This window comes from Dasypus novemcinctus, chromosome 2 (genome assembly GCF_030445035.2).
Source record: "Dasypus novemcinctus isolate mDasNov1 chromosome 2, mDasNov1.1.hap2, whole genome shotgun sequence".
NCBI classification, from domain to species: domain Eukaryota; kingdom Metazoa; phylum Chordata; class Mammalia; order Cingulata; family Dasypodidae; genus Dasypus; species Dasypus novemcinctus.
This window is the reverse complement of record NC_080674.1, coordinates 187534320-187547206: the sequence shown is the minus strand read 5'-3', so window position 1 is coordinate 187547206 and position 12887 is coordinate 187534320. Positions and strand designations below refer to the sequence as shown.

The following is a 12887-nucleotide window of genomic DNA, read 5'->3' as shown; positions in this document are numbered from 1 at the left end:
TCGTCTAAAAGAAGGGCTCAGGAAATAAGAACCTAGATTCATCCCGGAAAGCATTTTTAAGATTTATGAAAATTGTGCAAATTCCCAACATTTTTTATTTTTCACTACTCTAAAACCCTGACTTGCTTCCCCACAGTGATTAGAAGAAAAATGCTAAAATTAATAAGGCTTATTCTTATTCTGGAAGAAAGAAAGTGGATAGATGGTCAGGGCAAGGTCTACTATCTTCAGGAATCAAAAGAAACAGAATAAGTCTGTTCAAAGCTGAAATAAATAAATGAGTAGAAGAGGAATGGAAAGAAAGGCCAGAGAAGCAGCCCATGATTGAGAAGAGACCCTGGGGTCACCTCAAACTGTAGTCTGGACTATTCTTCAACTTTTGGTTTTTATCCACTATTTACACACAAAATGCCATCAACGTTTTTTTCCTTTGCTTTGTATATTCAGAATGCCAGTGACACCCGTTTTCACGTACAATAAACAAATTCACTTGTATCACTTAAATAGGAAAGCTTCACTTAAATTATAAATACAAGTTTTCAAATTAACCAAATATTATGGACTAACCCCTTTAGTTGGGTAGACCATGAAATTTATCTCCAAATCAAGACACTGGAGATGAAACAAAGTGCTATTAATAATTATTCCAGGACAACAGATTAAACAAAAACTGATCCAGAAAAGCCAGGACCACAGTGTCAAAGTATGATTAATCTTTTATCTTGCTGATAATTTTTGTAAAAAATATTTACACCCTACCTCATCTCATTCAGTAAATAATGGGCATTAGAGTCCCCGAAGACTAACAATGTGTTTGGCAGCTGGTCTGAATATAATATTCTTCATATAAAAATGAAAATGAATATACAAAGAAACTGGTCTGAAATTGTATTGACCACACCAACACGTTCTGGCCCTGGGTATATTTTACTTCTGGTTTTTTAATTTAAAAAAAGAGCGAGCTACTATTCTCAACTATTTATATGCCACATTGTAGAAATTTACATAGGTAAATCAAGACAATAGAAAAGAAAATGTACCCAAAGCAGCCATGTAATTGACTCTATTCCAAAAGTCAGATAATGGCTTTTTGACAATAAAGAGGAGTCACACCTCAGAGAGAAGCCATATAACATAGTGGTTAAAACTCTAAACCCAGACAGTCCAAGTGTGAAAACTGGCTTCACCGTTTGATTATAGGCAAGCTATTTAACCTCCCTGTGTCTCATTTTCCTAGTCTGTAAAATGAGGATAATAATAGTACTCTAGGGAAGCGGACTTCGCCCAATGGATAGGGCGTCCGTCTACCACATGGGAGGTCCGCAGTTCAAACCCCGGGCCTCCTTGACCCGTGTGGAGCTGGCCCATGCACAGTGCTGATGCGTGCAAGGAGTGCCGTGCCACACAGGGGTGTCCCCCGTGTAGGGGAGCCCCACACGCAAGGAGTGCACCCGTAAGGAGAGCTACCCAGCACGAAGGAAAGTGCAGCCTGCCCAGGAATGGCACCACACACACGGAGAGGTGACACGACAAGATGACGCAACAAAAGAAACACAGATTCCTGGTGCCACTGATAAGGATAGAAGCGGTCATAGAGGAGTGCATAGTGAATGGACACAGAGAGCAGACAACTGGGGTGGGGAGGGGAGAAATAAATAAAAAATAAATCTTTAAAAAAATAAAAAATAATAGTACCATACCTTATGAGGTTGGTATGATGACTAAATGATGTAACATTTATAAAGCAATTAGAAAAAAATAGCCTGGCACACAGTAAACACTATATAAATGGTTCAGGAAACAAATGCAAAAATGTAAAGTCAATAGGTTCTCTAAGGTCACCATTTTTAAGTAAAAAGTCAATTTTAAAAATCTCAAAGCTAAAATTACCATTGAAAAATTTATTAGAAAGCCAAAGATTCTCACACTATGAGATGCATAAGAGAACGACCTTTGAGCAACTACAGATTTACATCTATTTCAGACATGCTTCAGGGCATATAGTCACTGGCTATAAAGGCAATTATAAGGGCAAAACTAAACTCATTTTTCTCCTTTCTGTCTCTTTTTGTGGGGGAAGGAGAAGAATTAAATACTTGAACAATGTGACTCCATGGGAACCATCCAAAAGCATTTTTATTTTAACCACAATTAGATCATGAAAGGATGGAGATGATTTCCTAAGCACACAATCAAAATGCAACAGGCAAACATTCACTACCTGGCAAACATTCTCCTTGAGTGCAGCTCCTCCACCTCGTTCACCCTGCAGTTTTTTAGATACAGGTATCCCATGATCATGCTCCACACCCTCCTCAATAGCCTCCTTGGGGCTTGTAGCCGTTCTGTGTGTCAGCAGTTCTCCCTTGCAGAGAAAAAATAATGTCGGATATTTGTATTATTGATGTCTCTTTCATCTGACCCCCTCCCTCTGGGCTGCTATTTGTCTAGGCATTAAGCACTTACAGATGTTCAGCCAATCACGCGGGCGGACTGCATGCAATGTTAGTTCTAACCCTGCTGTGATTGGACGGGTAGTGGGCGCCTCATGCCCTGCCACTAACTGCTCTGAGGCTGTTCCACTGGAACTTTTTGAGCTGTTCCATTTTAAGGTTTCACTAAGGGAGAGAAAACATTCTTAAGTTTATTTGATTACTTATTTGTCCTTCCAAGATCAGTGTTTCCTACATAATGCCCTCCCTTGGGCATTCTATTCAAATTGTCCTGGAAAGAAACATTTTATCATAACGTGTGATGCTGCTGACCTGTCTTGTTCTAATTCTCCTTTAACCTGTGTTGGAAAGTCAGAAATAGCATCAATGACTGCAGTGATGCCCTGGCCCTGCAAGGAAATGGTTTTAAATCTATCTTTGTTTCCTGAAGGTCAATGTTTACAAACATTATCTTAAAATTAAGGCATTGATAGTCTCAAGAAATAAGGAAATGAACTGTCCCCCTAATTACAACAGGCTCAAACTTTACAGGCTCAACTTCATTCAGATCATATGGTTACTTGATATTCTATTCTGTTTTCAGGAACAAGTTTATTTAAAGATGAAAGAGTTACATATTTCATCTGATATTTAGAGTATAGGACGTGGTATTTTAAAAAAGGCCACATCCACACTTGCCATATGTGCCTTGACTTATTTTTACTAGGACCAGGCTCTCCCTTTTCTTCAGGATTCCTTACAGCTATTTCTGTTTAAAAAGAATACTACTCTTAAGTAAACTTGAGGGAAAGAGGGATGTGGCCTCGACTGTGAAAAGTACTTCTCTTTGGAAGATCAAAAGATCAGGAACTGAATAATACCTCTGAACTTGGAGTCTCCTTCGATGGGTCATCATTTCTCACTTTCTTAGATTGCACCTTGGCCACAGCATGTCTCTGTCGTTTTCGCTTTCTTGGTTTATCAAATATCTTGGTAGTGCCTATGACAGGAATACAGATGTTACCAGCTGGTTGATCACCCCATATCTAAAAATTACAATTCTTAAATATAGGGACCTCACAGAATTATGGAATTTATTAGATTTCAAACTTTAATTCTACTTTGCAGATGAGGAAAACAGAGGCAGAGGAAAAAATACTTATCCATGACTACATAATACACTGGGGGAGATAGCCAGGTATACCTAAGCTCTCCTCATAAAAATTAAATAGTAAATATATTGGGAATTAAAGTAATTTCATTTTACATGACTGAAATGGTAGGCTTTCTATTTCCCCAAAAGACTATATGTAATATCCTATAGATGGAGAAGAAATGCATTTACTAGTCATGAAAAAATACTAATCCCAGGCCTCTAAGATTAAAGACCATAAATTATAACATACAGCACTATATGACTTAAGGATTATGATGAAGAGAAATAGATAAAATTTGGCTTATAGAAGGAAGGAAAAAATCAATATCTATTCTTCCACTCTAGTGGTTTAAAATATATTTATGCAGTAGTATTTCCTTAAACATTAAAGAATATAAAATGCACAGTCTCATCTAAGTACATTCAGAAAAATAAATTCCAACCCCTACTACATTTTGTTATGTACATCTCAACTCTTTGGTGTGTAAACACCAAGACAAATCTAAAGAGGTGGTTCATAAAATGCTCCAGGATCTTTGTGCTAGATATCTACGTGAAGACTGGCTTTCAGAAGACTGCCTCAGTGCTCTCTTCCACAACTGTCAGATGCAGATAGAGAAGCTCTGCTTTCAAAAGCTGCTAATAGCCTAAGACTAGAAGGAGAGTTAATACAATGGCAGAATAAAGATTCAAAATTCTCACAAGCTAGAATACTTAGGCAAAATTTATAAAGGGTAAATTTCAGGTTATGGTTTTACAAAAACCCAAAGTACAAAAGAAAAGGGATCTAAATGACATTATTTTGAAGTTTATTTTAAAAGAAAGCAAACCAACCTATGGGGTTATAATTGTCCCCAGGGTCAAAATAAGCTAACACACTGTTTGATTACTTGCTACACAATTAATCATGGGTCACATTAAAAGAAGTGTGGCATCTAAGACCACATGAAATATAATCTCCACATGATATTCTTTGCTGATGGACCACAACTGGTACGGTATGCTCAAATGTGAGATAATAGTTCAAGAATAACACAATCATCAATAAAAGGCATTGGCAGGTGAATGAACTAAGTGGTAGAAAGAAATGGCATTGGAAAAATCTGGGGTAGATAATAAGGATTTAGCCCCGCAACCCTACCATTTCTTTCATATTCATGTTTCTTCTATAAAATAGAGGCTAATATCCAAACTCTTTGCAATGCTTTAGATGGATAGATGACGACTATCACCTACATTATAAGTAAGGGAACAGGTAGAGAGAGCAGATGCTCAAACTATGATCACTTAATCTGTGCACTGAAGTAAGACCTGCCCATATTTCCTGTGAGTGGAACCAATCACCAAGTACAAGTTCACATACAGGTGACAGGAAAAACTAAGACTATTTGTGAAAGACTAGCCCAGATAGAGGTCGTATAATTTCCTTCTCAACTCAAAATTTCATAATTTGTGTTCCACAGAAATAAAAACAGAATCAAAGCCAAGAAATTAATGATGCAGTCTAGAGAGTTACATTAATAAGAATATTAGGGAGCTGATTCTTCTCTATTGTTTCAAGTATTTTCTTACTCTAACATAATCATAATTCTGTTCAATTGATTTCAGCATAAAGCCTGAAAATGAAAATATAACTTCCTATGCCATGCATGGTTCCAGGAAGCATATTTTGGGTAAGGAAATCTGGAAAATTGCAACCTTTCTGGTTTTGCTTACATAATTTTTTTCTAGGTGACTGACATTTTTTTTAAACCTCAAAAGTACTCACCTTCCCCAAAGTCTTTAGAATGAGAACCAGCACATGATTCAGCAATGTCATTCTCCAAGTGACCAGCTTCATAACACTACAAATAAGTAAAATGCAACGTGGTTTACAGAAGAAAATAAAATAAATCCTTTACCTTATAGCCAAAAGCTGAACTTTGTCTACTGCTACAGACTTAGGATCCTCGTTGTTTTAGGCAATTAAAAGAATATTATGATTGGGGAGCAGATGTAGCTCAAATGGTTGAGCACCTGCTTCCCCAGTACCTCCTGAAAACAAATGAATGAAAAAGCCAATTCTCACTGGGGAGCGGATGTAGCTCAGTGGCTGAGCACCTGCTGGGTTCATTCCCCAGTACCTACTAGAAATTTAAAAAGAAAATTATGATAATAGTGAAAGGTTATTAATTTCATTTCAACCTGTGGTTGAACAAAAACCTAATGGTAAAATGCTTCATGAAAAAAAAATAAAAGGTTTCCCTGTTGTCTCCCACACTGGAAAGCAGACATAGAGCACTGACTGCCCTGACTGAAGTGGGAGAGGAGGAAAAGGAGGGACATGTATCCAGAGATCCACCAACTCAGTACTATTCTATTTAAAATCTATCTTCCTCAAATCATATTTATAGCCATTAGACTTTATATAGAATTATTTACTCAACGAACTGTGAATATTACACAGCTCTGAAACAAAGAATGTCTTCCCAACTTAAGTGGCCTCAGATTCATCTAAATTAAAGCAAAATTAAAACTCAAAACAAAGTACATACACATCAAGAGTAACTCCATAGAGATTTTATTCACCTAATACTATTGCTTTCATGAACAGGTTCCCACTTCAAGAAAATGCCCTCTTCTATGGGAATAATAAAATTCTTCATGACTATAAAATAAAAGTTAGTGGCCACAAAAAGACAAACAGATTCTATTCTTGCTGTATATTCTCAAAATTTGAGACTAAAACAAGATAAAATCTACTGTGAATTTCAGAATGTTCATTATATGTACTAATAAATCAAAAGAATACAACTTTATGTTCAAAGTCTTACCACCTCAAATAAAATGAAGAGGCATCCAGTGGTGAGGAACGAAAGACTGCTAGACATCTCTTTTCTTTTTAAACATTGATTGATTGATTGATATCCCCACCCCCACCCGTCTGCTCTCTGTGTCCATTCGCTGTGTGTTCTGTGCCTGCTTGTATTCTCACTGGGCACCTCCAAGAACCCATCCTGGGACCTTCTAGAGTGGGAAAGAGGTGATAATTATCTTGCACCACCTCACCTCCCCGTTCTGCTACTTCTCTTACTGCCTCTCTTCTGGGAGCTGAGGTGGCGCAAGAGAATGATCCCCTCTCTCCCACTCTGGGAGGTCCCAGGATCAGTTCCAGGAGCCGCCTAATGAGAATACAAGCAGATGCAGAAAAACACACAGCAAACAGACACAGAGAGCAGACAAGGGGGGGAGGCGGGGGCGGGGGCGAATAAATCTTTTTTTTTTAAATGACTGCTAGACAACCCCCAAAAATACATAAGCAGAGTTTAAAGAAAAATAGTACTGATGTGATTTAGCCAATTTACAGCTTACTGTTTACCAGTCACCCAAAAGCTGTGGAATACAAGTCAGAATGTCCTGAAACTACAGTCAGAACAATGGAGGAAATGTTTTCATTTCCAATCTCACTTGTAAATTAATATAGAAGTAACAGTACCAGACTTTGTTCTGATACAACAAGATGATGTAACAAAAAGAGACACAGATTCCCGTGAGGCTGACAACAACAGAAGCAGACAAAGAAACAAGACGCAGCAAACAGACACAGAACAGACAACTGGAGTGGGGGGACGGGGGGACGGGGAGGGGAGAGAAAAAATAAATAAAAACTTTTTTTAAAACTTTTTTAAAATTCAAAAAAAACCCAAAATCCTACTATGCAAATAAAAACCCACCTGCTCTGCTGAAAATGAAAAAAGACTCTAGAACTTTTCTACAGGTGCCCTGGAGGATGTGCCTAAGATGTCAGAAGCTCACTTCGTACACAGTTTGGTGGGTCTGTAACTAGCAATACTATTATAATGGGTTTGACAGTGATTTAAAGGAAAATTCTAAGGTCAAGTATGTTACTAAAAGAAAAGCTAAAAAATGTAACATGGGAACGTACAGGACAGTTAAACCATGTGTAAAATATGAATATGGATAAAACTGCATATATGACCGTTTTTCTTTGAAACTGAATCCATGTTAATACTACAAGATGTTACTATCAGACCAAAAAAAACCCCATTATGCTAAGTGAAAGAAACCAGACACAAAGTACTACATAACGGATGATTTTATTTATGTAAAATGTGAATATAAATCAATTTATACAGATGAAATTAGATTAGTTGTTATGTAACACTGGAGAAAGATAGAGGGTTTGAGAGGTGACTGCTAAGGGGAATGGAGTGTTTCTTTTTTGAGGAACAAAATCGTTCAAGTTTTTTATGGTGATGAATGCACAACATTGTGATTATACTAAAAGCCACTGATTATATATTTTGGATAGATCATATATCTATCTATGATCACATACCCCATATGGTATGTGAATATATCAATAAAACTGCTTAATAAATAAATAAATAAAAGTGCAAAAATAGCCAGAAAAAGCAGCTCCGTATGGAAGGGGAAGCATAGAGAGATTGAGAGAAGAAGAATTTTGTTTATTTTTTGCTTATTATTAAATATTACTGAAATAATGAAAATGCTCTAATAATGATGTAAAGCAGAAAGTGGACTTGGCCCAGTGGTTAGGGCATCCGTCTACCACAAGGGAGGTCTGCGGTTCAAACCCTGAGCCTCCTTGGTTCGTGTGGAGCTGGCCCATGCACAGTGCTGATGCGTGCAAGGAGTGCCGTACCACGCACGGGTGTCCCCTGTGTAGGGGAGCCCCACGAGCAAGGAGTGCGCCCCGTAAGGAGAGCTACCCAGCATGAAGGAAAGTGCAGCCTGCCCAGGAATGGCACCACACACACGGAGAGGTGACACGACAAGATGACGCAACAAAAGAAACACAGATTCCTGGTGCCACTGATAAGGATAGAAGCGGTCATAGAGGAGCGCACAGCAAATGGACACAGAGAGCAGACAACTGGGGGAAAGGGGGAAGGAAGGGGAGAGAAATAAATAAAAAATAATAAATTAATAAATAAATAAGGCTGTGAAGCAATGAATGCAAGACTATGTGATTATACCTAATACCACTGATTGTATACTTTGGACAAATTGTATGCTTTATTAATATGTAGCAGCAATAAAACTGATTTGTGCAAAAAATTTTACCAATTTTATTTGTCAAAAAGGTAAAAGTTGAGGGAACCCTGAGGATGGTGGCACCAACTCAAGAGATAATCCCTCTCTCTCATACCCCATGGTTGATCCATTCACAGTAAGGGTAGCCTGCCTCATAGCCCATGCTCTAGTCCCAGGATGGAACTGAACTATGTTTTCAACCTGCTGACAAATGGTTATCTCACTGTAAGACCTCAACAGTGAAGCTGACTGGATTAGATGGCAGGACCAACTCCTAAAACATGATTTGGGCCCATACTAATTATTTCTCTTCCATACTCTGATTCTGGCCATCACCAATAATCCTGGTTTTCTCTTGTTTTAGTGCCAAATTTTATGCCTAGCTTCACAAAATGAGCTAAAATCCAGTCATGACAGACAGCTATTACTTATATCCAATGCTTAAAAAGGGAGGTAGAAGATTTCAAGGATTTTTAACAAATGGTTAGAACAACTGAACATTAATATGGGGGGAAAATTTAATTTCAAAAACATGATCTCACTCTACAAACAAAAATTAATTCAAGATGGAACACAGACCTGAATTTGAAATACAGACCCAGAAAACTCTGGAAAGAAAACACAGAAAAACACAGCATCTTTGTATCCACGGGTAGGCAAAGATTTCTTGGATTAGACACAAAAAGTAGTAGTCTTTTTTTTTTTAATTGTATTTTTTTAAGATACATAGATCACAAAAAAATGTTACATTAAAAAATATAAGAGGTTCCCATATACCCCACCCCCCACCCCCCCACACTCCTCCCACATCAACAACATCTTTCATCATTGTGGCACATTCACTGCATTTGGTGAATACATTTTGGAGCACTGCTGCACCACATGGATAATAGTTTACGTTGTAGTTTACACTCTCCCCAATACATTCAGTGGGTTATGGCAGGATATATAGTGTCCAACATTTGTCCCTCCAATATCATTTAGGACAACTTCAAGTTCCGAAAATGCCCCCATATCACATCTCTTCTTCCCTCTCCCTGCCCTCAGCAACTACTGTAGCCAAATCAATAAATCAAAGAATATTCACAGCAGCCTATGCATAACAGCCCCCAAAGGAGAGGGACGGGGGCAGGGGAATGTACATCAAAAGGAGAATGGATATAATCATACAATGAAATAATATTCAGCAGTAGAAAGGAACTTACTGATAGCTGCAATCACTGTGGATGTATCTCAAAAGTATATGATGAGTAAAATAAGCCATATATATATATATATATATATAAAATACGATGTCCAAGAGTGAACAAAACTAATCGATGATGATAGAAATAAGAAAGGATTGATTCAGGACAGAGTGGGGAATTGATGGAAAAGGGGCGTGAGAGAGAAAACTTTCTGGTAATCTTGCTTTAGGTAGTAGTTACACAGGTAATATACAACTATCTAAAGCCACCAACGGAACAATTAAAGGCTGCACCTTTTTTGGGGTGTAAATTACAACTCAATTTTAAAAAAACAGATCTGGGATATATTTGCCTTTACAGATTAAAATTAAGTATAAACTAAATCATGCATTTTCAAAACTTAACACCCTTAAGAAAACCTAACCAACAAACATGAGAGAGGTCACATTTTAGATTAGAAAACTGCATTTGACAGAACAAGATTAGACAAATGAACATGAGTTTTTAAAGCAACTCAGTCTCAAAATCACTAAGAATTCATCATTTTCCTTCAAACCACTCATGAGCCCTACTTTCTTTACTTTTTTTTTTTTTTTAAGGAAGCACAGGGAATTGAACCTGGTACGTGGGAAGCAGGCGCTTAACCGCTGAGCTACACCCACTCTCCAAATCCCACTTTCTTTGAAGCTTCCCATCATCTCAACTCCAGCAATATTACAAACAGCGTTCTGTGATGCAGCTTATACAACACTACCAAATTTATAATCTGATTGCAAATGTCACTTCCATGCTCAAAAACATTCAGTTAAATCCCAGTTTCCCTTGTCCTTCCCAAGTAACTCTTCCAACAATATTACAAAATGGCTAAGATTTGCATAAGGAAAAGCCACAAGGGTTTTAATCACAGCCTTACTGCAGTATCAGGTACAATGCATACTGTTACTGAAGGTTGTGTAAATTGTAGAGAAAGTGTGGCGCACAGGAGATGAGACTAAGAATAATTTAAAAGCCCATGTCATAAAACCGTTTGAGAAGAAAAATGGAAGTAGGAGATATTATGCTACTTTCTTCCGAGGCATAACGCACCAATAAGTTTTATGTTCTTACACTAACCTAAATGGGTGAATATCTAAGAAAAACAAAAGTAGGGACCTTAATATAGAATTGCAGAACAAAAGTTTGCTATAACTAAGGACAAAAGTCCAAAAACTCAAATTATTTATGATTTGATTACAATCTGTATTTCTTCTTCAATTGGAAAAATTAAAATAGGAAATCTGTGTATTCTACAACAGAATTTCTACCCATTACTCTGAATTATTCCGCACACGTAAGGGGAGCAAGAACTTTCTAAGGAATGAGTATCCAGACATTATCTATTACAGAATTAGAAAATAGTTTTCTATTTTCAGCTCCTGTTTAATGATGCTTTCTTGGCTACTAAAAAACCAAGTTTGTAAACTCAGAAAGTGAAGTTCAAATATCTCTGGATGGATTAAAGCTGACCGGGGTTTTCCTTAAGGGATTATACAGCTAGGGCAATGGGATTTAGAGTAGGCTAGTGGCTTGTGGAGGCAGAAGTGATGCAGAACCCAGGGAAGAGGTTTAGAACCCAGAAAAGGGATTAAACACAAATTCACTCAATTGTAAAATCTTGTTTCCACTTTCATTTGGAAGGAAAACCTAAAATCAACTCATACAACTGACTGAGAAAATGCAAAACTGCCTTTTAATATGGGATCTCGGAGATAAATCAAGTGTGCTGACAGTCTATAATTTCTACGTGTATGTGCATAAATGTGAGAAATATTTTTAAAAATGGTTTTGTTTCTAAAATAACATACCTTTTTAGAAAGGCCCAGATCTCCCTTCTTGGGCATAAATCCAGGATCTAAATCATTGGATTCAAGAAGTTTCTTAGTTGGCTTTCTCTGACGCTTACTTTCATAATTTCCTGAAATATATATAACCTTTCATTAGATGATTTAAACTAGGAACAAACTAATTAAATATCTATCTATCTATATCTATATATATATAAAACACAACATGAATCACAATATTGTTGATGTTTTTCTCTTCATCTTGAGGAAGAACAGAGTAGGAATTCATTTATTCTAAAATACTAGGAATATGATATAGTCAAAACAGGTAAATAGTTAATACAGACACAAACTAATGTGAAGATGTACTTAAGTCAGTATTTATTGTTTTTAATCACGAAAGAACTAAGAGAAACCAAAAGGGGAGAATGGTCTTTATAGCAATTAGTTAACTAACTGGTATGAAGGACAATTATAAGAAGGAGATAGGTGAATTAGAACCTGGATTTTAGCATAACTGAACCGGGATTAAAATTTTCACTCTGCCCCTAAGTAAATTAAAGTTAAATAAATAAAAGGTACTTATGTATTTTGAAGGACTGTTCTTTAGAATTATATCAAATATCTCAATAACAGGGTTTGTAATATAACAGGTAGTGAGATAGTCACTATCTTTACTATTCTAAGTCTTTTTGATTTTGCCTTACTTGATTACGCAAAACTGGCATACATTTTTAAAGGAGTAATTGTTAGGAATATAAAACCATTACATCCAAAATTTTAAAATTTACAGAAGAGTAATATTCTTCCCATTTCCTGGCTAACTATAATAATCAAAAGCTGAATTAGAGACAATACATTTAGATCTTAACTCTCTAATCGGGTGACATATTATATAAAGTATGATAAAATAAGGCACAACTGATAATTAATTTCAAGGGAATATTAACACATTAACAGTATCAGGTAAATTACACCATACGTTATTACATTATGACCTCTATGTTATGGATAAGGACGACACATGTTCAGAGGTCAAACAACATCCTAAGTAATACAGGGATTGGTGGAGCCAATACATGCGTACTCTACCACGGTGCAGTGCCCCTTCCAAAAGCCCTGTTCCTTGTGGGTGTTGATTCAGTGATCGATCAACAATCAGGAAGAGCAACAATGGAGCACAGAGAACGGTTTTAAAACATGTTATCACCGATTCATGCTCAGTAATCAT

The 12887-nt window shown here is 36.9% G+C and overlaps 1 protein-coding gene across 8 annotated transcripts in view; it reads right to left on the bottom strand.

Annotated features, from left to right (window-relative positions):
- Nucleotides 1-12887, bottom strand: part of NSD1 (nuclear receptor binding SET domain protein 1) — a 181036-nt gene that overhangs the window by 46606 nt on the left and 121543 nt on the right. For all 8 annotated transcript variants that reach the window (XM_058282812.2, XM_058282785.1, XM_058282806.2 and 5 more), the window contains 4 exons: nucleotides 11678-11787; nucleotides 5357-5432; nucleotides 3314-3432; nucleotides 2222-2365 (listed from right to left, as the gene is read on the bottom strand). In XM_058282812.2, coding sequence (XP_058138795.1) covers nucleotides 2222-2365; nucleotides 3314-3432; nucleotides 5357-5432; nucleotides 11678-11787 — 449 coding nt within the window. The remainder of the gene's footprint in view (nucleotides 1-2221; nucleotides 2366-3313; nucleotides 3433-5356; nucleotides 5433-11677; nucleotides 11788-12887) is intronic.